Source organism: Stereum hirsutum (genome assembly GCF_000264905.1).
Source record: "Stereum hirsutum FP-91666 SS1 unplaced genomic scaffold STEHIscaffold_5, whole genome shotgun sequence".
In the NCBI taxonomy this organism is placed as follows: Eukaryota; Fungi; Basidiomycota; class Agaricomycetes; order Russulales; family Stereaceae; genus Stereum; species Stereum hirsutum.
In genome coordinates this window covers 42212-63809 of record NW_006763135.1, presented here as the reverse complement: position 1 = coordinate 63809, position 21598 = coordinate 42212, and the positions used below count along the sequence as shown (strand labels likewise).

Below are 21598 nucleotides of genomic sequence, written 5' to 3'. Positions count from 1 at the left end.
TGGTGGAGTGATTTGCTTGGCCTTAGGTATTCGGCACTCGACATCGTTGGAGTTAGGCAAGTTTAGTCAGAAAAAGTAGAATAAACGCACTGATATAACGATGCATTATATATGGTCAGGTCAAATGTGGTGGCATTATTAGCACTACTTGAAGAGAACACACACCGAGGCGGTCTGAAGGCGATGATGTGATGCCGGGAACATATCTCCTCCCTTTCCCGACTTCGGGATCCAACTCAGCGCTTCAAACAACAACGTCTGAAGAGCACAAAATGAACGGTTACGAGCACCCGCGAGAAAGGTGGAACATCCAAAGTGCCCCGAGTACAAGCAAGAGAACTGTGGGTTGGGGCGCGCAGTCGTTCCGTTCACTAGTTTAGAATGAGGATATGCATACATGGACCACGAGAAAGCCAACTCATCAAATAGAGCATAAGTATCTGGTCGCGACAAACAATAAGAAGACTGGAGCCATGAAGTATCATCCCGTGTCGACAGCTCGGGCTTCTTGACAATTTCCTCGCGAGTCGTCGCGACGGGAGTCTGCCAAAGCAATAGGCTGACAAGAAGCTACACCGAAGCTGGCCAGTGCGTGTTGAGATGGTGAGGACAGTGAGCAGAGGAGTTACAGTGTGGTCTCTCTGATAGCATGTATGTAGGCAAGCAAGATCAAAAATTGACGTCGTGGTCGTGGTTAAAGGAGAGGGTGGAAGTGGCGCCCACTATGGACGCCACCCAACGTCTGCGACACGCTGGGAAGCCATCCATATCGGGAATGACGACCAGAATGAAGTTTGGGCTCAACCTGCATCACCGTGTCGTCTGCAAAGTATGCTCAAGTCATTGCCAGCTTCTCATTTGTCTCATGGATATCTTCACCATTCTGCCCCACATATTTATTTGCATGACGAAACAAACCTTTCCAAGGTCAACAGGATTTCGAGTCGCTCTGTTCTCTGAAGGACTGGCGTTTGTCGATTCCACATCATGCATCTTGTCACTCTTGCTTATCTTGCAATTTGTCGTGTCGACTTAGACGGCGTTGAAAGCTCTTCGCATCCGTGAATGCTCTCGCTCGATTGGAGGATAACAGCGCTGTCTACGGCTTCGACATGCTCTCTCAAGAACCGACGTTGTTCAGCCACCCCTCGCCGTCGTCCTCCTCCTCTCCGCCAGACAAAAAATGGTGAACGCACCGACGCGGTCTTCACTCCCTCGCGAGTTCTGGCTGATTGTGCTCATAATGTGGACAGAACCGCTCTGCGCGACGGTCATCGACCCCTTCGTCAACGCCTTCATCCGCGAGTCAGGAATCACTGGAGATGACGACACAAAAACGGGCTACTACGCCGGCATCATCGTACGTCCCTTTCTCTCTTCCCACTCTTTCTCTCCTCTCAACGTTCCAAATCCAGGAATCTGTATTCTACATCGGGGAATCCCTCTCTGTCGTCTTCTGCGCCCGTCTCTCCGACCGCTATGCCCGTCGTCCCATCCTCCTCCTCGGCCTCCTCGGCCTCTCAATCTCAATACTCTCCTTCGGCTCTGCGCCCTCCTTCTACCTCCTGGTCATCAGTCGATTCTTCCAGGGATGTTTCAACGGATCCTTGGGGATCGCGAAGACGGTGTTGAATGAGATTACGGACGATGGAAATAGGGCGAGGGCGTTCAGGGCGATTCCGCTCACATGGACAGTTGGTGCTGCCGTAGGGTGCGTATACGCGTTTATTGTTCTATATTCTAAATATGCTCATGAAGGGTTGGTGTAGACCCTTCCTAGGCGGCACGCTTTCAAGACCAGCACAGCATTTCACTCGTTCATTCGCGAAATCGAACTTTTTCGTTCAGAACCCCTATTTCCTGCCGTGTGCCACTGCGGCCTTCATCACCTTCCTCGTTTTTATCGTCAACGTTGTAGTGCTACGAGAAGTACGCCCGTGTTCCGAATCGTCGTTTCATGCGAAGAGTCCTATGATGATGTTCGTTTATATCCGTCCAGACCTCGCCTCTCAAATCATACAACGGTGATGCCCTCGCAAAGCCCGTCGATATCGAAGTAACAACACCTCAGGTTGAGCACCAAAGCGAACGCACCGCTCTCCTCGCTATATCCCGACCCAACTCTTCCGTATACTACGATGCCACATCCACGCTTTCCTCTTCCTCGAATTATTCTTCCTGTGCTCACGCCACCGCCACACTACCCCTTCCCGAAACTCACGAACGATACGATCAACAACATCCCCTCCGCAGAATCTTCAAAAACGGAACACTCGTTGTTGTTCTCTCTTCATACACCCTCCTTGCGTTTCTCGACCAATCCCATCAGGTCCTCTTCCCATTATTCGCTTCCACGCCTTCCGCAGTCGCTCTCACCACCGCCGCCGCCGCCGCCCTCAACGCAAGCACATCGTCCTCCAGCGGTGGCCTCGGCCTACAACCCTCAGCAATCGGCCTAACCCTCGCCTCCTTCGAGCTCCTCAACGTCCTCTCCATCTGGTTCCTCTTTCCTCACCTCATGGATCGTTCTTCATCGGGAATAGGCCCGAGAACGGCGTATGTCTGGGGTATGAGGGTGATGGTGGGTGTTTGGGGGTGTTATGCGGCGTTGGGGGAGAGGGGGAGATTGGGTTTGATAAGTGGTGGTGGTCGGAGTAGGGATGGTGGGGATGGGCTGGGGTGGAGGGTTTGGGCGGTTTTGGTGGTGCAGTATTTATGTGGGAGTGCGGGGTTGACTTGTTATGGTGCGTCCTCTTGTCGCTTCTCCCATTCTCTTCCGTATCTTTCAATTCCTACCATTCTCATATCCCTTTACGATACTTTACCTTTTCCTTACATCGTCTTTCCCCCTTTGTCATGTTTAACTTTGTCCTTCTCCGCCCCTGCCCTCTTTGTGTCTCTATCTCGCACCCACTCGATTTTTCATCGTCTAATGTCTCCCTATCGTCTTCTTGATTCCTGATCACCGTTAAAAATGATTATGTCTCCCCCTGACAGGTGCGATGCAACTCCTCCTATCCACACACGCTTCCCCCTCCCCCGCACTCCTCGCAACCATAAACGCCCTCGCTCAAATGCTACAATCTATATCTCGGGCTATCGCTCCCGTTGTGGCTTCGTCGCTCTTCGCCTTTAGCATGGCGCAATCTAAGCAACGTGGCGGTGACGACAGTGGAGATGGAGGTGCATTGGTGGGAGGGATGGTGGTGTGGGTCGTGTTGGGCGGTGTGGCGATGGGGAGTGCGTGGTTGGCGGGATGGATACCGAAGGATGGGCCGTCCTCGTCTAGGCCGTTGTCGTGGGGAGGAGATGAGGAGGAGGAAGTCGACGTTGGTGAACTTGAAAGGAGGAACAGCGATGAGAGAGCCGTGGTGCTCAAGGATCGTTCGACTACGGACTGAGATTTCAGTTTTTGGAACTCCGATAGTGGTGAGTCAGGGCTGGTGGAGGCGATGGGAACGCCACGTGGGTGGAAGGGAGGGGAGTGGAGGAGAGGCGATGATAGGGGGTCGTGCTGCGTGGTGTTGTAGTGAGGTGCGGACCGGGAGGGAGTATCGAACGATTGGTATGTTGTTGCTGGAGGAGGACAAGCAGGAAGGTGACCGGAGGGTGAAGGCGAATGAGCGGGTTGTCTCGATCAAGGTTTTGTTCGACAGGCGAAGAGCTGGGACTTCAGATCTGGGAATTTCGTGTTTCTGAGACTGAGTCTTCGGAGGAACTTCATTTGCGCTATGCCGCAGATTCGTATCGACCTTGCAACCCCCTTCCGTGCCGGACTCTACGCTCATACTCGTCGTTGCAAGCTATCCACCCTCGCTGTTTTCGCTCGTTACGGTAATTAGCGAGACACAGGGATTCTGAGCCTCGTAACACTTCGGACTATTTCTCGTATTCTTGAGGGTCTTCTGTCACGGTACGACAACGGAGCTCCATCTTTGTCTTGAGCAGATCCAATATGATCTCGTTCGAACACAGAATAGCGAGGAGCAGTCCGACAACATCTTTGTCTCTCACTCCTGTTGTTTCCCACCTGGCACATGAACACCTTAGGGAGCGCGGTGTTGGCGGGTGGATAGTGAAAGGTGGGCCGTCGTCGTCGTCGTTGCCTTTCCCCTCGTCCGAAAGCGATGGAGATCGGAAGCACGAAATGCAGGGTGGCATGAAAATGGATGTAAGACCGTCGAGGATTGTTCGACTACGGATTGAGTCGTCGGTCATGGAACATCGATTCAGCGACTTCGAGGTCACCCTGGGAGTCTTACTCACGACCGTCACTCATCATCGCCAGTCGTCCTCGTTGCTGCTCGCCACCTACGATCGAATGGTCTCGCTTTCAATCCTCGTGGTCATGGTGATACATCATTTTGTGCCTCTCATGTTCTTCGGGCTCTCGTATTCTTCGGGATACAGACCAGGACTCCAGCTCTGTCTATGCTCTAGTCCTAGCTTAGACAGCTCCAGAACGAACTGAACAAAGTTTTTATGTATAGCGTGTGGTGACCTTTCATTAACTATTTCGCCAAGGTCTGTATCTATGATTTTGAATTTACGAACGTGCACGAGGTTTGAGCTCCTCGATGTTCCCTGCTCATGTTGACGGATCGCGCTACGTTTGTTTCTGTCCTCACCCTTCCCTTCATCGCCCAGTCTCAGGGCGACATGCAGCCTCCGTGCTCCTACAGCCGCGTGACTCGTGCAACAGAGCATTGTTCAGTCACGGACGACTCTAGTTTGTGTCTATTCTTCTAACGTCTAAAATCAGGTTCGGTGCTTCGAATCCTGACTTATCATTCTTGAAGCGGGGAAAGAACGGCGAAGTGTCTTGGTCTCGGGGGTGTTGATTGCTTCTTGGCCTCTGAATTTCAGTACTTCGAGGCTCAGTGGCTATGATGGTAGACACGGTTTTCTCGCTTTGACGGGATCATTTGCATCTCGTTTCTACCGATGTCGGGCAGTGGGGAGCGAGAGAGGAGCGGTCGAGAATGGATATCGAAAGGTACGCCATCTATGTGCGTGTGTACTCCTAAGTAAATGTAGCCTATCTTCGGGGCGCTGACACAGTGAATTCCAGTCCACAGAAACGCTTTCACCGCCTATGTTCACTCCTACTCTGCCCACTGGTTCTAATTGAAATATGTGTGGCTTACCTGGCACCTGCCTGCGCCGCCTACCCACACCAACATGCACCTCGTGTTATTTTGGCTACTTCCATAACGAGGAAAATAGGTCTTCCAAGTCAAGCTCATTCACTTTGCATACGGCTGAACGGCTCCCTAGGTCAGTTGATTCGGAATCTGTGTATTATTTGGGTCTTCCATTCTCGTGTCTTGACTTGTTTTGTGTGATAGGTCGTGATCTCGTCCGGCCACATTCATCATTCATGTGTCAACTGGACGCAGACGAAAAACTTTCTTCGAGTAGAGTGAGCAAACGCCGACAATTTCTATTTTAACGCTGATCTAAACGATCAGACAGCTTGGGATTTAGACGGTCGATATTCAGGTCATTCGTCACGAACGTGGGGTCAGTATACCGGAGGTAGATATTTTACCGACAAATTCAGCAACTACCGCTGCTTGGAGGGTTCAATAACAAGCTATAAAAGAAGTCTCTAAAGCATCCTCGGAGTCCTCACGGTCCCTCGCCAGCACCAAAGCACAACAATGCAACTTCGCTTCGGCACCAGCATCCTCTTCTCTGCGTTGACTCTCCTCAAGGGCCTCAGCGGAGTCGTAAGTCCTTCCCTGCCATGCCCCTCTTACATTTCTCACACTTATATCGACTGATCTGGCGTTCTTAACCGCTTGTTAGGCCACTCAGAGCACCACCACCACCGTCGGCTCCATCTCCTCCAACATCGAAGGAAATGCCTTCGCCGCCGTCTTCGAGCTCGTCGACGAATCCGGCCAACGCCAGATCTACTACTACGCCTCCACGCTCACCCCCACCACCCCCGGGTTCACCAGCACGAGCATCCAGCTCACGTACAACAGTACGTCTCAGCTCACGGAGACGGAATATATCATCGAAGGGAATGTCGGGAATGGGGAGTTGAGCTTGGTGCTCACTGGGCCGGGACATACGGAGGGTCCGATTATTCAGGCGACGTTGGCACAAAGCTTTGATAATGTGGAGTTGACGAATGTGAGGCATGGGTATTGGAACAATTTTCCGGTCGAGTTTCTCCTTTGAAGGTATGTCAGAGCCTACTCTACTCTCTCTTCATCCAAGTCTTAGTTATCAGTCTGATATACTTACATACTTACTGACTACGATCTTCGGCTGGTAGGAATTTTAATCGTACTTGACCTTGATCTTCCCTGTGCGACCTCTTCTGCAGTATTGCATTCTTATCAATGAACATTTTCCTAGTCCTGGGTATCGACCTGGTACTGTGTGATCATACATCGAGTTATTCCTCGCCACCTTTGTGTCATCATCCTCGTCATTGGCCTGTTGTCCGGCTCACGGCCAGAAGTGTTGAAATGTCAAGACAGATAGATTTGGCCATATATTGTACAATAGTCATACAGTGTAAGTCATAGGAAATGAACGAAGAGATAGTTTCTCGGCACATATCGAACCGCTTACGTAGCCCTCAAGAGTCCCAACTTCCCCCTCTCGCAGCAAGTCCTCAACCCAACGAATACCTCCCCGGCTCCACTTCCACTGCCCTTAGCCCCATCCGCGTCACTGATCCCAAACTGCCCCGCAATATCGTACATCCCCGCGTGCAGTTTCTTCCTCGCGGTGACGTCCTTCAACGCGAGCATTTTCTCCTCGTCGTTCGCGTCCGTCTGAAGTTGAGATTCGTCCGTGGCGAGAAGCTCAGGCTCGTCGGAGATGGGTGCGGGAGGCGGAGCGACGCCATTGGGCTGATGCATGCCGCCTCCGAAGACTTTGGCGCAGAAGTCGATGGTCTTCTGGACCTCGGTCTCGGTGAGCGAGTCGGCCTCCATCGGTACGGCTCCAGCCCCTTGGATCACTGTTGTTTGGAACGGCAAGGTCAGCATCTTCTCTCGGCCATCAACCCCTCAAAACGTATCCAAAGGGGAAAGTACGCACCAGGCCGGATCAAGTCAAACGCCCTGTCGAAGTCTCCCTCGTCGACATCCTGCAACACTGCCTCCTGCTGCGCCCTGACCTGCTTGTAGGCGCTTAGGACGACGAATAGGAACCTCGTGTACGCAGTTCCGAACTTCTCGTTGTGGAACTGGAGGGAGAGATGCTCGGGCGCCTGAGAACGTATGGAGGCAGCGATGGTGCAGGCAGCGGAGAGCGCCGAGGTGAACGCGAGGTGAACGCCAGAGGAGAAGAAGGGGTCGATAAAAGCTGGAACGTCGAATGGGTGATGATCAGTGTACGGTCAGATGACGAAGGCAGAAATATGGACGTTGGGAAACACTGCACACCTCCAGCATCCCCAACGAGCCTGAAATGATCTCCGCCGTACACCTTGGCCGAGTAACTATAGTCACTGGCAGACTTCACGCCTCCATCGTCGGCTTCGACATCGACCAATTTCGCATCCTTCAATAACTTTTGGAGACCCGGTGCGTGATGAAGTTGCTCGACGAAGTGATCTCTCAATAGTTTATTAGACTCGGGGTTCGAAGCACGGAGGGCCTTTTTCTTGGCGATGCTGGATTCCTCAGACATGACGAAACCGACAGAAACAGTTCCGTTGTGAAGGGGGATGTACCAACTCCAGCCGGATTGATCTACAGAAGAAGGCAAATAATAGACGTTGAGAAAGTCATCCGAGAGCTCTTGAGGGAACCGGGATGCAAGGTGAAAGAGTAAGACAGACCAGTCAGTGACTCGAACCACGGTGCATTCTCCCTCTTCGTCCCCGGCGCATACTTCGCCCCGCCTTTCCAATAGCCCCAAACGGCCACATTCTTCAAGCTTTGATTGATCCTTCGGTTCTCCTTCAAGTACTTCGTCGACATAACCCCGGCTCGACCCGAAGCGTCAACTAGATAGTCGAACTTGACCGTCCCAGAGACTCCGGATTTGGAGACATAGTCAGCGGCAATGGGACGACCCGGCTCCGTAGCGTAGGTGGTGGAATCAGACGGGATGAAGTGTATGGCGGTGACTTTCGTGCCGTCGTGGACGGAGGCTCCGTTGGTGGCGGCGTTCTTGAAGAGGATGTCATCGAACTCTGATCGAATCTGAGAAGGTTTGCGGTTATTTACGGAAGGAAGAAGGGCAGGGATCCAACATAGACGTACAACGTTCCACGCCTTTGTAGTCGAGTCCAAGGCGTTAAAGTCGGTGTCTAGTATACAGTACATCGTCAGTGGTGGTGCACCGCGGCAAGAACAATGTGATGGTCATGCTTACATCCTTCGCGGCTGGCCTGATTCAACTTGACGGCGGCTCCAGGCTGAAAACAGAAGTATTTAATATCGGGGCTGAGGTTTGGCTCAACTAAAACAAACCTTCGGAGTGAACCCATGAGCGGAGACGATCCCATCCGCCTCGATGAGCTTCAAAAATTGGGAAACTGACGGTAACATACTCTCCCCGATGTGGTACCTGCGTGGACGACGTTGGTCATGCCCTTGCGCATGGAAAGAAGATAGATCTGTGGTACTGACCTCGGAAACACATCACGTTCCAAGAGTGTGACTTTGAAACCCTCTTCATTGAAAAGAAGATGGAGATGAGCAATCAAACGGATCTGAGCGATAAAATCACTACCTCTAGCAAGGAGAGTGGCGGCGTACGATCCAGAAGGTCCGCCGCCGATAACGAGGATCTGAGTTTCCTGGGGCTATAAAAACGGAGCAAATACACGGTCAGCGTAGGTCTATGGTGCAGTAAGGATGATGACCGACAATGGAGACAGGACCAATAGCCATTGTGTAGTCGTGGTCGCCTTGGGTGAATGCGCAGCTGGTATGGATGTGAGAAGGAAGGGATGTCTGATATTCATTGTTTTTGAAGTCTTTTATAGGAGAGAGGGAGGGTGTCATCTGGAATTTTGGAGTCAATCTGGGTGTTAGCCACAAGACCGGGACAGCATGGGTAAAAGCCAGCGCTTTTACCACCCGTCGATCCAATAGCTACCATGTCGAGTAATAGTCAACAAGGACCAATGCGCTGGAGTCTCGCCATGCCCTATCGTTGGTGGCGCTAGGGTCTAATCCAGAGCTGTGCTCTGACATAAACTGTAACGAGCCGCTGTATCCGACATCGACAGGGAGGACAAGGCACAGAGACACGGAGACTCGGAGACAAACAAGGAGCAAGTCAAACAGCGCCCACATCATAGTGGCTCTCTGGTTAGCGGCCTGAAGATTGAAATGGCTCCTCGAAAGGAAGTGTTGAGGAGATGTGGCACTGATGACAAGGAGAAAGTTCCGTTGGATCACGCCACGATATTTTGGAGATCAATACCAGTCTACAAAGTTCTGCTAATGCGCGAGTTGGGAAGGGCTGGTAAGAGCGGTCGCGAGATAGGTAAGCTAGTTGAACGATCTAATGCGCGAGTGATTCCAAGAAGCTGCCACCTAATGAGGCCCCTGTTCGTATTATGGAGGTTGCTTGTGTTTTCGGACAGTTATGTGCTGGGAAGACGGTCTGTATGAGAGATGCCGGGCTAAGAAGCGCTCAGTTAGTTATCGCTTGCAGATGTCACCCAAACAGAAAACAAACCCTGTGGCACGTCTCTAGGAGGTCGGGCCCAAATAAACACCGTGATTATCGGGAAATAGCTCGTTCAGTACAGGGCATTTAGGTCCTATTCGCAGTTGTGCAAAGCCCGATAGGGGCTAAAGCTATGAAGTATGACGCAGTTAGGCAAGACATTCCCTCATAAATCCTAATACATTCTAGTGTATTTAGGATGTCTCGGTGTATCACATTGGAAGGGCATGGAGACAAGTGCTCGGAGAGGAGGAAGCCACCACTTGTATCTGAGAAGAAGTACTGATAACACGTGTAGCAGTGGTGACCTCGATGGGGCCTGCAAGCGTCAGTCACGGTCGACCCTGTCTCCAAGTTATGACATGCTTGAGCGCTATCCGCACGGGCTTCAGGTGGAGATCAAGCCATAAGTCCAAGCGAGAGCAAGAGTGTCTGCCAGTGCGTGTGTCGGTTCTCCGTGGTCGACGTTAAGGGGAGAGCGGTTCGGGGAGACACGGATCATGATTCTTCTTTACTTTTATCTAATCTTATCGTCACCTCGTGGCGTGAGGTGAGAGTGGTGATATGGCACTCTCGTCTGTTCCGGGCTATGTCGTGTATATATTTATGACACTGTCAGCATACGAAGGTCTTCACGAAAGAAATATCATCACGTCTACTGCCTCCCCACGAAACAGGTCCCATCACAAAGTTACGGTGCCGCAATGAAGGGGCATCGTCGGTGTCCTCTCGTCTCCTCCTGCCCGGGCAAACGGAATTGTGGCTATGTGCGACACATCGGAAAAAATACAACACTCTAGAAAGGTACATTCTATCAGTATCACTTTCGTTTGGGTCTAAAGAAAATTAGACTAATCAACTATGTCCAAGTTGGTTACTGCGTGCCTATTTGTTTTCTACTGCATTGCAGGAACAGAAGACATACTATGTAAGGCGGGTCCAAAAATCTGACCTAGTACGCCACCCGCCATAGCTCCAGCATTTTGTGTACCGACAAATCCGCGGAGCCCGCGATATTCGGGACAGAGCCACCAGCGCTAAAAGGCCTCGGGGATGGTAAGGGCGCAACTGATGCGGTCAAACGAGGTCAGTCGTTGCGGTGCGGGTTGTATGGTAAGGGTCAGGTTCGGCAAGTATGACTATTTTAACGCCCTTGTAGGGACTGTCTGAGTCTGAGGAACCTGGCGACGGTAGAGACGTCGGCGAATATATTCTCTGTGGAGTGCTGGGGGCAGAGTCAAAGATATAGGTCGCAATTGTCGACGCTGAGCTGGGATGGTGCAGTAGATGGTGATTATTGAGCCTAGTGTACAGTCCTACGTCAGCCTAGCCGACCTGGATTGAGCTGACCAGGTGCAGAAGGCGCATCAATGGAGGAAAATTCCAAATCCCCTGGACGGACCTCGGTCATGTTACTAAGGTTGGCTTCAAGATCGTATCTCTCAAAGTGGAATTCATTTTGGACTACATTCTTCCCGTCGGGCGGCTCCTTCCTCTCATCATCAGAATGGTACGATATGGCGACTGGTGCCGGCCACGAACATAGGGGCTACAAAAATCTAGCCAACCTAGGTATTCAGTATTGCGTCAAGTTGATAGGTGAAGTAGTCGAGGTTGCAGTCCGAGCTTGTAGCAGCAGGTGGAATGACCATACACAAGTTGTGAGTGATATCCTCAGTGTAAGAGCTGTTGCTCATGGAAAAGGAGCGAATGTAGCGAGGCTAATGAAAGATGGCGCTGGGGGATTCTAACGTCGGAAATTGACCACTATCGTCGTTGCTAGCGTTCGGGGCAGTTTTGCAAACAATGTGAATAGTTCCAACCAGGTTTATTGAGGAGCAGCGTGAAAGAAACGTTTACCTGCTTCAGAAGACGAAAGACAGAGGTAGGCTTGCGAAGTTTGATTGCTAGAGGTTGGCTAGAGGTAGTCTCCTGTGTGAGCTTTTACATCAAGAATCTTCGTAGATGTGATTTCACTAGCTTTGTGTGACCATGCGGCTACTACATTTGTATTACATACCGCCCAAACTCTGTAAACGGGATAGCTCGTGCCGTGACCGACCAAGGTACAGCCTGGCCCTCCGTTAACGGATTCTCAGTCGACGACGCACATTACACACGATTGGGGATCATGCACACCGAGGATTTAAAAACAAATGAGCGACGTCGCCTCTTCGACTGAAGGCGGGCAGAAGGTGAAAAAGTTTGGAAACAGGAGTGACTAAATAGTAGCGCTTGAGTAGCGCGGGAAAACAGGTTGCTGGGTCGACAAACTCCGACGTACCTCTTTACCACGCCACCGCCACGACGGATATACTTGAGTAGTTCGTTCTACAAATAAGCTTCCCTATATGGCATTGTACGTTCAGGAAGAAACAGTATAATAGTTTAGGTCTTGTTGTGGTTATATCCTGGACGCAGAATATTTTTCTTTGATATCTCGAGTGAACTCTCTCTGACCATCCATTCTTTCGGTGCGTTCTGTACGACATGCTCGAAACGCACCCTTTACTAGGCCATTGTTGTCCAAATTACACAGAAAAGATATAAAAGATCCGGATGAATCAAATTAAGTGGCAGGCGTCATAGATCTTGACCGGAATACGGACTCCGATGGGACTGCCTCAGGCATATCATCAATGCGTTACATTAGCACGCACTGGGTTCATGTTGTTACAGGAGAGACGAGGGCGGTAGGGAGTAAAATACAGATGTCACCCCAATGAAATGTTCTCGGTTTTGGCGCAGGGTTATCTGCGAGATCATCCCAGTATCAGCATCTCCCACATTTCCTGGCGATATTTCACCGGTCACTCCGAAGAGTCAGAAGATGAGGGGTATTACCTTCATGATCACACGGTGCTCGCAGCTAATAAAACAGGTCAAACAACAGGGTGCAATATGTATTCCAGACATCGGAACCCATACGCATGGAAGTATAGTTAGGAATCAAACAGGCAATGAGGACCACCGTCAACCGGGCGCCAAACTCCCGAATCCTACAGACCAAAAGCAATGACGGACGTTAGCAATGCCATAAGAACTATATGTGATGCCCAGTAAAAGTACGCACAGTTCAGTCGGTAAGCGGTTCCGATTCCAGCCGAGTGGCTTGTCGTATGTTTCAGCCAGAGCACTTGCCGTTGGGGGTGCCACCGGCGACGCAAATCAAGTTTCCACCGCTGGGAGCGAATTGGCAAGCTACGCCCAGGTCGTCAGCAAAACGTTGGATTTGAAGGCTTTATGGGACACCCGAGATATAGCACAAATATTCTACTTACTGCCTTCAGTAACGCCGCCAGCGCTGTTACCGTCGGTGTACCAAGCACAATAGTTTCCGACGCTGCAGTGCCACTTGCTGTTGCAAGCGTCGCCTAAAATTATGGAGACGGAAATAAGCACTAGTACTCTTAGTATAAATATTCTAGAACTAATTCTGGAATGTGTCGATGATGTTGATGAAGACTCACTCGGGTTCGAGGCCACTTTCTGAGCAGTGGCCCCGGGGGTGAGGAGAAGCATGGTGGTAGCACCGGCGATAGTGGCGAGCAAAGAAGAGAACTTCATTGTGAAACTGTGGATATAGTGGATGTTGTAGAAGAGGGATTAATTGAAAACTTGTTTGATGTTCTGCAAATGCTAGCAGACGTCAGTATTTATGCGTTCGACTCGGGAGGCGTTAGACGCTCTGTGAATACAGAAGTGGAGACATGACGTTGGACAATAGCCTCCAGGTCTTTAATTATGCGCCTTCGATTCTTTCAGAAGTGATGGTTGAAACGAACCGAAGCTCATGGTGGGCATAAATTGTCAGTCACGTTGCCATACAGACGCTGTTGAATCTGTATGAAACGGGGACGTACCGTATGCGTCGTTCACCCAGCTTGGACACTTCAGCATCGAATGAATGAGGGTGGGTATTGTCTTCGTCAACATCTGACTTGCGTCGTTCGTGAACCCTGCTTCAAGTCACTCCAAGCCACAGCCTCCAGGCCTACCGTCGAAGTGTGCGTTGAATATGGCCTGCTGGTGCTTTTTCCTATACAGGTATCTCATCACGACCTATTAATAACATCACCGACAACCATAACATCCGAATGCCTGTAATGAGAACTATCCTCCACGTCAAGGTCGTTGTCTGGAAAAACTGCCCGGTTACCATTTTTCCTGTGCTGCATGAGACATCAGACGCTCGAGCGCTCCGCAGCGTGGCGCTTCAGGTCGTCTCTTCGTGTTGATTCAATTTTCATCACCTCGAACACATTATAACAGTATTCTGAAGCCCTTGGGCCAAAATCGAAGGGGCGGTATAATCGTAGTCATTCTTAACCAGATCGTAAATGTGTGGTCCAAAATAAAGTGAGTCCACAGGTGCAGTATCCAGTCCAATATAGTTGACTGCGACCTAGAAGACTGAAAGACTTCGAGAAAAAGGACACTTTCATGATGAACCTATCGCTAGAAATGTCGGTAAGCACTGCATTGAACTTTGCGAGTAGTGATGATAGATCGTCGACCTACCTCATGCCCGTCCACCAGAATCGCTAGATCATATACGAGTCACACAAAGAGCAACTCCTCCATACTCATCCCTTCCAGCCTTCAATACTCGCGTATTCGAACTCACATCCTCCGCCTTATGATCACCGTAGGTTTCGTCCACGATAGGACGTTCGTCTTCCAGTCCTTCCCACCACCATCGCCACACCATCTTCTGCTCACCACTGTCATCACCAGCAAATATACCCCTCATCACCTCGCCCACCACCGTCGCCACCATCCTGACGGCATACCCCTTCGCAGAAGGACACCTCACGCTCCCCGCTGCAAAAGGCATCCAAGCTTCTCCCGCCTCACTCTGATCATTCCCTCCGCTTCGGCTTCCGCCCCCGACCAGTACAGGGACCTTGAACGTCCCATCATCCGCTAGGAATCTCGAAGGCCGAAAGTCGAGAGCGTCTGATCCCCAGTATTGCTCATCCCGATGTATACGCTCGATGTCGATGACCGCGTAAGAGTCGGGATCAGAGCTCGAAGTGCGGCGGCGGCGGAGACGGCGAACCGGAGGGTATAGTCTGAGTGTCTCGGAAATGATGGCCTGGACGAGTGAGGAAGGTTTATCATGTGGACGGTGATTTCGTAGCGCGAGAACGTATTGTTGATGATCTGAGGTTGGCGACGATGTTGTTGTAGAGGGTTGGAGTGTGGCGAGGAGCGTGTAGAATGCAACACGCCATGATGATTCGAAGGCGGGAATGATGAGACTCAAAGGATTAAATGCCTGTCCCTCGTGAACGTCGTCGAACGAGGTGCATAGAAGAGCCTCAACTAAGGATGAATGAGGCGGGGAGGGAGATCCTGAATCCATGCTGGAAGACGTGAGGAGTGTCCGGAGTGTGGCGATGAGAGCATCCGTACGCTTTCGTAGTAAAAGAGGAATATCCTCGACGGGTCGACATGACGCATCGAAAGCCTTCTTCGCGAGGAATAGGTCCTGTACTTCTTTCCCGACGTAGGTGAGTGTCGCTGAAGGAACGTTATCGAGACCGAAGAGTGCCCGTAGTACCGCCGCTAAAGTGACGTCCCTACTGACATCCTGCACCGCGATTCTTGTATAGGTCGCCTGGCTACCTTCGCGCTGGAGAGTGTCAATGAGGGGACGAAATGCGGATAAAGCAGCTGCAGCGATGTCGGTCCAGTCGCCCGCATTTGTGTGCAGAAAATGGAGGAGGAGGGTTTGACGCCAGTGTTGCTTAAATGCGGACGAGCATGATACGAATGGGTTTCGCACTTGAAAGAGAGCTTCGATAGATTTGTTGGCGGGCACGGAGATACGATCATGGAGGGTGCTGGATGCGAGGGTGTGGATGGCATCTTGCAGTATGTTCTGGGACGGTAACTTCGAGTTGTGGCGGCCGTGGTTCCAACTAGGTCGAAAAACATTGCAGTCAGGGAAACCGTAAGTAAAAATGAGGCTGAGAAGACCTACGACGGAATCAATGTGAGGCCTTTGACCACGATGAGAAAGAATAGAATAATAGAGGCTATGGTGCAAAGCATATTGTGGGATCTCGGGAGAAAGGTTGTGGTAGAGAGAATTTGGTGTGGACGTGGGGAAAGTCCCCCACAGTATGTATATGGCGAGAGATGTACGAGCCACATAAACTCCAAGAATAGCGACGTGTGACGCGGGTCTGGCTCGAGAGCTCTGCTAGTTTCTGTGGCGACGAAGTCGCCGCCTGGCCCTATCCACGAGCATTAATTTCATGTACACGTACACCCCTGCATTCAATGATCGCACCGGCCTTGTCGATGGAGAAGGTTCTGGAAGAGAATGGAAGAGAGAGAAATCCGATATAGGCGTCGAAAGTAAGCAAAAGCCTAACACCGTCTTACTTGACTGTGGTCCGACTGTCCTTGTGGCTCCTACTGGCGACAACGACAGGGTCAAACAGACGTTACAAATGGAAAGTGAGAGAGTCTAAAAGACCCCATGAGTGATAAGTGGGAATGAAAATAGAGAGTCGATCATGCAATGACGACTTACCGTAGAACGCTGAGGCAAAGCATTCTGGGTCATGAGGCCCATATATGACGGCCTTGCGTCTGACATCCAGACAGTATAGCGGTGTAGGCCTGGAGTATGTGGTCAACCGAGAAGCGTTCCGAGTAGCGTCACAGGGGTTACCAGTCGGATGACGGTAGATGGGAGAACACGACGTTCGGGCGTCCAAACTGCAGAGGCAAGGATTGAAGCAATACACTATGTGACTCTCCAACACGACCGTGTCGACGAGTACCAGTACGTCAGGTTTGAGCCACAGCTTATCTCGAGAAACTACTCCAGCACAGTCTTGTGAGTTTATGAGACAGCACCAGCACAAGAAACAGTGCGCCAAACAGTGGTCGGACAGTTCGAGTTCCGAGCGTTCGACTCGGAGGTTCAAGTCGACCTGTGCACAGTCGAGAGATTCTGATTGTTCCAACGTGCTCCATGAAGAGATACGTAAATCGATGAAGACGCTCTTCGAAGGTTGTGGGCCCATGGACGGTGTGCGGAGGTGGGAGGCAAGGTTATTGAGTAATGGGCACGCGTCGCTGTTGTTTGTGTGTGTTAGGATCGAAAGCTCCTGACATAAGCTGTTTTCGCGCCACCGATACCTGAAAGCCACTTGCGCCGCGTCGGACGGAGACAAAATTGTCGGATCCAGTGAGCTCAACGGTTCCATGGAGTGAGCAAACTATGGTATAATTACTTGACCGGTGAATCGTATGTGCTAGTGACGGCATGTATCCTGAATGAGACCGAGGGTAGGGAGCGCACCTCCTCAATGCTCCGAGCCGTTTACCCTTCCAAAACGTACGCGAAACAACAGCTCGCCAAGAAATACAACATTCACGACGAACAAGGAAGATCATTGATCATATCAAACAACATACGGAGTCGCATGTCCATTCGAATGCACCTTACCGTTCACCTTAGCGTGTCCATTCACCTTCACCTCGCCATTCACCTTCGCGTCGCCATTCACCTTCTGCCCGCCCAGCACCACCTCCATCTCCATCTCCTCAACGACCCTCAACGCCTTCTCAAACTCCCTAACCAGCTCCATCCCATCCTCCTCCGCTCCACCCTCACCCTCACCCTCATCCTCCCACCCCACACAAACCCTAACCAACCCCTCCTCCATCCCCTCTCCGCCGCCTATGGTGCAAACGGCTTAGTCATCACCACTTTTGTACAGCGGCCAATTTCGTCGGCGAAAGTCGAAATCCCCATTTATTGAAAGAAAATTCCTGGCACCCCCCTTGGTTTTCGGAAAATAATAAACAAATGAATTAAATATTATTATTTGGCGGGGTGGCCAAATCCAAAAGTTCATCTTTGCCAGTTTTGAGAATTTGGATAATCCCTCTAGAGGAACTCTTCCTTACATCAAAAGGAGTGTTTCTGGAAGAGGGATAGTGAAAATTCTCAAATCTCGGCCCGCGGCACCGTCCTCAACGTTGTGTACAGAAGTGGCGGCGTCTAAGCCGTTTGCACCATACCTCAAATCCTGCTTGTCCTCCTTCCCTCCGTTTCCTTCGCCCTGATCCGAGTCCGCACGCCCGTCCGTCGAATGTGTATAGCCGCCCAAATGACCCCCATAAACGATCAAAACATACGGCAAAGTCATACTAAACGGCGTCCCGAACGAGGTCCCCTTTGGACTTTTGAGGGCGTCGTAGAACGTGCGTGCTTGAGCTGGTGTATGGAACAGGAGTGAGAGGAGGGGAACGTAGCCTGGTTGGACTGTATCTGCATCATTGATTAAGTGCGAAAGGGAGGATGGGGCGTCGGAGGGAAGGGGCGTGATGACGGGCGGAGGGAGTAAAGGAGACCGACGACGGCAGAGCTCGTAGTTCTCCGTCGTTTGTGAATCGGGATACATGACTTCCTTGACCACACCTCCCGTACCTTTCCCTCCATTTCCCTCCTCCATCTGCATCTTGCGCCTCAAGAACTCAACCAAGACCGTAGCACGACGATTGAGGATACGCATACGGGGGAGATAGTCGCGTGAGTTGTATTCCATGACGAGGGCTTCGGTGGGGAAGAAGATGTCCGAGGAAGGGATATCGGAGGGACTGTTCGTCGTGTTGAGAATGGCCGAACGCAAGAGGGAGTAGTTCGACGAGGATGGATTGAGGATCAAACTATATGTAAATTCGATAATGAGTACAACTCGTCAAACGCGCGGCTCAATAATTGGATTAGAAACGCAGAGGATAGCAGTTGCAGTTGTGGAACGGAAAGGGCACGCACCTCCCGCCCATAACGTTCGCCCGCCCGCTAAACCACTTCGTCGAACTACAAACCCCCACATCCGCATACCCCGGCCCCATCACATCCACATTCACCAGCTCCAGACCGTATCGTCCACCACGACCACGAACCCAAACCTATCCGCGAGTTGGCGCAGGCGACGGAGGTTGGCGGTGCGGAGGAGCGGGTTGGAGGGCGTTTCGGTGAAGAGGTCTGTTACGGGAGGGGCAGCCGGAGTATTGGCGTTGAGGTGCTGCTGCTCGAGCAGTGCTTCCAGTGCGTCGATGTCGGATTCTGAACCGTCCAGGTAGAAGATACAGCCCGGTCCCCATTCGTTAAGGCACTTGATAATATCGCAGTACGTGAACCTGCAAACAGAGGGCTCGAGCCAGTAAGCCAGCAGAAACGAAGACTCCGCCTTTCACTCTTAGCCGGGCGAAGGAGAATCACCCACCCAAAGCAGACGCTCCTTCCCTCTCCCATACTCTCCATAACGAACCTATGCGCACTCCACACCGCCATCATCCCTTTCGGAAACAGAAAGACGTCTTCTACATTGATAGGATTCGACTCGGAAAACGCGAACGAGGCGATACGACCGCGAATGATACTGTTGGCTTCGGTCCGGCTAAGATGAGAGCGGCGGAGGTGGCGGAAGAGTTGAAGGAGGCGTGCGTCGGGTCGATGGATTGGTTGATGTTAGTAACGGCGGGGGCGTCGCCGTTGGTCAGGACATGGCCGTTGGGGATATTTCCGTTCCCGTTCATCTTCGCCTTCACAACACCTTCCTTCTCCAACGATCTGAGTCCCTCCTGCCCGTGCTTCTCGCCATGTCCATCTAACAACGCCGAATACCGCTCCGCCAACCGACTGCTCACCCCAAACCCACAATGCGTCCTGAGACCCACGGTGAGCGTCCAATATTGCTCCTGAACCATCACCACGTAGACTTGGACCTCGGGGCAGGTAGACGCTGGATGTAGTTGGTTTTGTTCGGATGAGAGGAGGCAAGCAGCTGGCAACGCGGTGACGGTCGCGGTAGTAGATTTGGTAGTAGATGAGGCGCTCGTGATAAGCCATTTGTTGGAGAGGGAGGCGAGGTGGGAGGACGGGAGGAGGAGGGCGCGTTCGGAGGAAAAGGTGGCATATTTTTGTTCAAAGATGGAGGCGAGCTGTGGCGTTGAAGAGTATCATATCAGTATATGGATCACACATCCCCATTTTCAACGTTTACGGGATACTGGAAGGACAGAACATAGAAAATACGAACCTCGACGATACTCTCATGAATCCACATCCTCGGGTACGTCATCTTCAGCTGCCCAAGCACTTTCGGGTCCTCAAGCGCGATGCCGTGTACGTATGGCCAGGTAGGAAGGGAGACGCATGTTGAGTGTGGTTCGGGAGGGATGAGGAGCTATGAGGAGGTGGGTAGACGAGACTAGGTTGACATTTGAGAGAAGTGTGGAGGGCGAAGGAAGATATTAGGGAAGAAACACAAGGCTTTCATTGGTTATGGACATGCGCAGCGAATGTCTGGACGAAAGTCGTCAGTCGCAGAAATGGGAATCGTCAAAGCATTTTCGAAGGCGAGTAGAGCATCAACGCGGAGGTTACCGGGCCCATTGGCGGCATGTCTCGACATCAGTACTCTAAATCTCGCGAATACGAGGAGGGATATCCATAAGGTGATATTTCAGAGGTCCAGTGGTTCAAGTGGGCGAGAAGCTGTAGAAGACTTGTGCTGATGAATGGTGGTCGTCGGAGCTGAACAGCTTCCGGCGTTGGCCGCAGGAGAGGTTTTCGTATACGCACGTGGCGCGTATCGTTCGTTCAAGCTCTCCCAGTTTTACTTCCTCGAGCTGTCTATGTTAGACTCTAGCTTCATCGATTTATTACTTCCTTGTTTGTGGTCCTTGTAGAAACTTGTGCGGCGCTTTGTGAGTCGAGAATTACACGATATCTGATGTAGACGTTGGAAGTGGACTTGACCTGTTTGCGACCTGTGGTCCGGTTTATCACAGTGCCAGGCATATTAGTTCCCATCGTTTCTCAGCATAGGCCCCTTAACTATGGAGGAGGTGGCCGCTCCGCGAGGTCAGCCGGTCCATAATACACATGCATCCTATCTACTTACTCGTTCTGACAACGTTCCGGCATAGACACCTCTCAGGGGACGTTGTGAGCCTCGCAATTACGGAGGTCCAGGTGGTATCTCACGTCAACATAGTTGAGCTTGCTGAAGAAGCATCCAGTTTGGCGACGAGGCTCAAGTGTAGCTCAGAAATGTGCGACGACGATAAGCTGTTTTGGACTAAGGACTCGAAAAGTTCATATATTGTTCAGAAGCTCTTCCTCATCCGAACCTAGAGCAAGTGATTCTCACTACTGTGCCCAACCAGTGCATCAGTACCTCATAATTTAGCTACATGGCCCTCGTCAGCGTGGACCTGAAGTATATGAGCAATCTCTTTAGCTAGCTCTTCCGGCATCTGGGTAGGAATCTGAGGCACAGACAAGGTTTTCGTCAGTAAAACGTGGCAGCGAAGCAAGATGGAATCACTCGCATAATGACCTGCGCCCTCAATAGTGGTTATTGAAGCAAGCGCATGGCGACCGCGCGCGAGATTATCTTCGATCTGTTCATACATTCGTGGAGTCCTATGGTACATAGATATGTTCGGGGGAAAATGAGTGCACCCAGTACACACAGGCCTAGATCAAGACACTAGCACAGAGGTGGTATGCCGTGTTGACGAATATGGAAAAGGTATCCGGTGTTTATTCAAAAGTATAGCATCACGCACCATAGATCCTTTTTGGATCCGTTTATCAAGTGAGTGGGAAGAATATGCAAAATAGATTGCAAGTACGGCGTTGCTTTGAGATGTGTTCCATCATCGACGAAGGATGCGGTCTCCTGCTCGATGGTAGTCTTAGTTGTGATACGACCAGGGTGTTCTGGATCGGGCCTGAAGTACGTTTCCTGCAAACTCAGAGCAGTTCAATCAGCCACATATATGAAGAAGGGAGAGAAACCAAGAATAAATGATATATTAATGCTCTGCGCACGTACAGCAATGATGCGGAGAACGTCCGGATGAAAAGTCTTCCAAGGGGCGTGAGTTCTGATCC

General features: G+C 51.2%; 4 protein-coding genes across 4 annotated transcripts; 2 read left to right on the top strand and 2 right to left on the bottom strand.

The window, feature by feature from the left end:
* Positions 1-839: 839 nt before the first annotated feature.
* Positions 840-4408, top strand: STEHIDRAFT_120053 (MFS general substrate transporter). The gene is made up of 5 exons (XM_007302443.1): positions 840-1360; positions 1416-1711; positions 1770-1929; positions 2000-2744; positions 2998-4408. Exons 1-5 carry the CDS (start codon positions 1184-1186, stop codon positions 3399-3401), a joined length of 1782 nt encoding a protein of 593 aa, XP_007302505.1. The 5' UTR covers positions 840-1183; the 3' UTR covers positions 3402-4408.
* A 1255-nt stretch (positions 4409-5663) lies between these two features.
* STEHIDRAFT_109627 (uncharacterized protein) lies at positions 5664-6192 on the top strand (the record flags this gene model as incomplete). Its single annotated transcript, XM_007302442.1, has 2 exons — positions 5664-5732; positions 5812-6192. The coding sequence occupies 2 exons, from the start codon at positions 5664-5666 to the stop codon at positions 6190-6192; spliced, it is 450 nt and encodes a 149-aa protein (XP_007302504.1).
* A 324-nt stretch (positions 6193-6516) lies between these two features.
* Positions 6517-8880, bottom strand: STEHIDRAFT_167211 (FAD/NAD-P-binding domain-containing protein). Its single transcript, XM_007302441.1, has 9 exons — positions 8847-8880; positions 8607-8782; positions 8448-8544; positions 8350-8392; positions 8238-8284; positions 7811-8177; positions 7413-7721; positions 7066-7332; positions 6517-6985 (listed from the first exon to the last, which is right to left on the bottom strand). Exons 1-9 carry the CDS (start codon positions 8868-8870, stop codon positions 6588-6590), a joined length of 1728 nt encoding a protein of 575 aa, XP_007302503.1. The 5' UTR covers positions 8871-8880; the 3' UTR covers positions 6517-6587.
* Positions 8881-17705: 8825 nt separating this feature from the next.
* On the bottom strand, positions 17706-20140 carry STEHIDRAFT_145990 (uncharacterized protein; the record flags this gene model as incomplete). The annotated part of the gene is made up of 4 exons (XM_007302440.1): positions 19734-20140; positions 18918-19635; positions 18464-18831; positions 17706-18354 (listed from the first exon to the last, which is right to left on the bottom strand). Coding segments are annotated over exons 3-4 (729 nt in total), but the record flags the coding sequence as incomplete, so codon positions are not given.
* Positions 20141-21598: the final 1458 nt, after the last annotated feature.

Bases quoted from the DNA above. Each gene is read 5' to 3' on its own strand.
- STEHIDRAFT_120053 (XM_007302443.1), top strand. From the start codon at position 1,184: ATGGTGAACGCACCGACGCGGTCTTCACTCCCTCGCGAGTTCTGGCTG. The intron at 1,361-1,415 runs GTACGTCCCTTT...TTCCAAATCCAG, and splicing joins GCTACTACGCCGGCATCATC to GAATCTGTATTCTACATCGG. The intron at 1,930-1,999 runs GTACGCCCGTGT...ATATCCGTCCAG, and splicing joins ACGTTGTAGTGCTACGAGAA to ACCTCGCCTCTCAAATCATA.
- STEHIDRAFT_167211 (XM_007302441.1), bottom strand. From the start codon at position 8,870: ATGGCTATTGGTCCTGTCTCCATT. The intron at 8,545-8,606 runs GTCAGTACCACA...TCGTCCACGCAG, and splicing joins GAACGTGATGTGTTTCCGAG to GTACCACATCGGGGAGAGTA. The intron at 7,333-7,412 runs GTGTGCAGTGTT...TCGACGTTCCAG, and splicing joins GCTCGTTGGGGATGCTGGAG to CTTTTATCGACCCCTTCTTC.